The sequence below is a fragment of the Colobus angolensis genome, unplaced genomic scaffold, assembly GCF_000951035.1.
Source record: "Colobus angolensis palliatus isolate OR3802 unplaced genomic scaffold, Cang.pa_1.0 Scaffold124, whole genome shotgun sequence".
NCBI lineage: Eukaryota > Metazoa > Chordata > Mammalia > Primates > Cercopithecidae > Colobus > Colobus angolensis.
The window spans coordinates 3,582,161-3,582,727 of NW_012113586.1; the positions used below are offsets into that span (position 1 = coordinate 3,582,161).

Sequence of the window (567 nt, forward strand, 5' to 3'; positions counted from 1 at the left end):
CCGAGCCCCGCGCACACTCACCCAGCGACAGGAGCGCTAGCAGCAGCGGCCTCGGCGCCAGGCGCCCCATGCTCGCCCGGCGGGAGCGACTCTCCCCCTCCTCCTCCTTCCCCGCCGCCTCTCCTCCTCCTCCTCCTCCAGCTCCGGCTGCTCCAGAGTCGGCGCTCCTCCGCCTGGGCCGCGCGCCTGCTCCGCTCTCCTCGCGAGCCGATAAATCCCAGCGCTGGGGCGTACGTGCGCCCCTGGCTCCGCTCGCTCCCTCCCGCCTCCTTCCCTCCCTCCTCCAGCCGGCCGGGCCCGGGAGCCGGCCCCGCCGATCCGAGTGTGCAGCCCCGACCGCTTCCCGAAAGCAGAAGGGAAGAACCGCAGCGCCCGCCCGCCCGCGCCTCCCATCCGGCGCTTTGCCAGCAACAAACACAAACTTTCCCAAGCCCCTCCCCGCTCCAGGTAACGGAGGAAGCGCCGGGGCCACCCGCTTAAAGGCGAGGAGGCGTCGGAGCCCACCCTGCCTTCCCCTCTAGGCCCCCACCCCACGAGAAACTTTCCTCCGACCTTTAAAAGTTGGCC

At 71.6% G+C, this 567-nt stretch overlaps 1 protein-coding gene across 1 annotated transcript in view; it reads right to left on the reverse strand.

The window, feature by feature from the left end:
- PTGFRN (prostaglandin F2 receptor inhibitor) overlaps positions 1–345 on the reverse strand; it is a 78,826-nt gene extending 78,481 nt beyond the window's left edge. Inside the window, exon 1 of the mRNA XM_011933081.1 lies at positions 22–345. Within this exon, the coding sequence (XP_011788471.1) occupies positions 22–70 (49 nt within the window). The 5' untranslated portion in view covers positions 71–345. The remainder of the gene's footprint in view (positions 1–21) is intronic.
- Between the last annotated feature and the right edge of the window lie 222 nt (positions 346–567).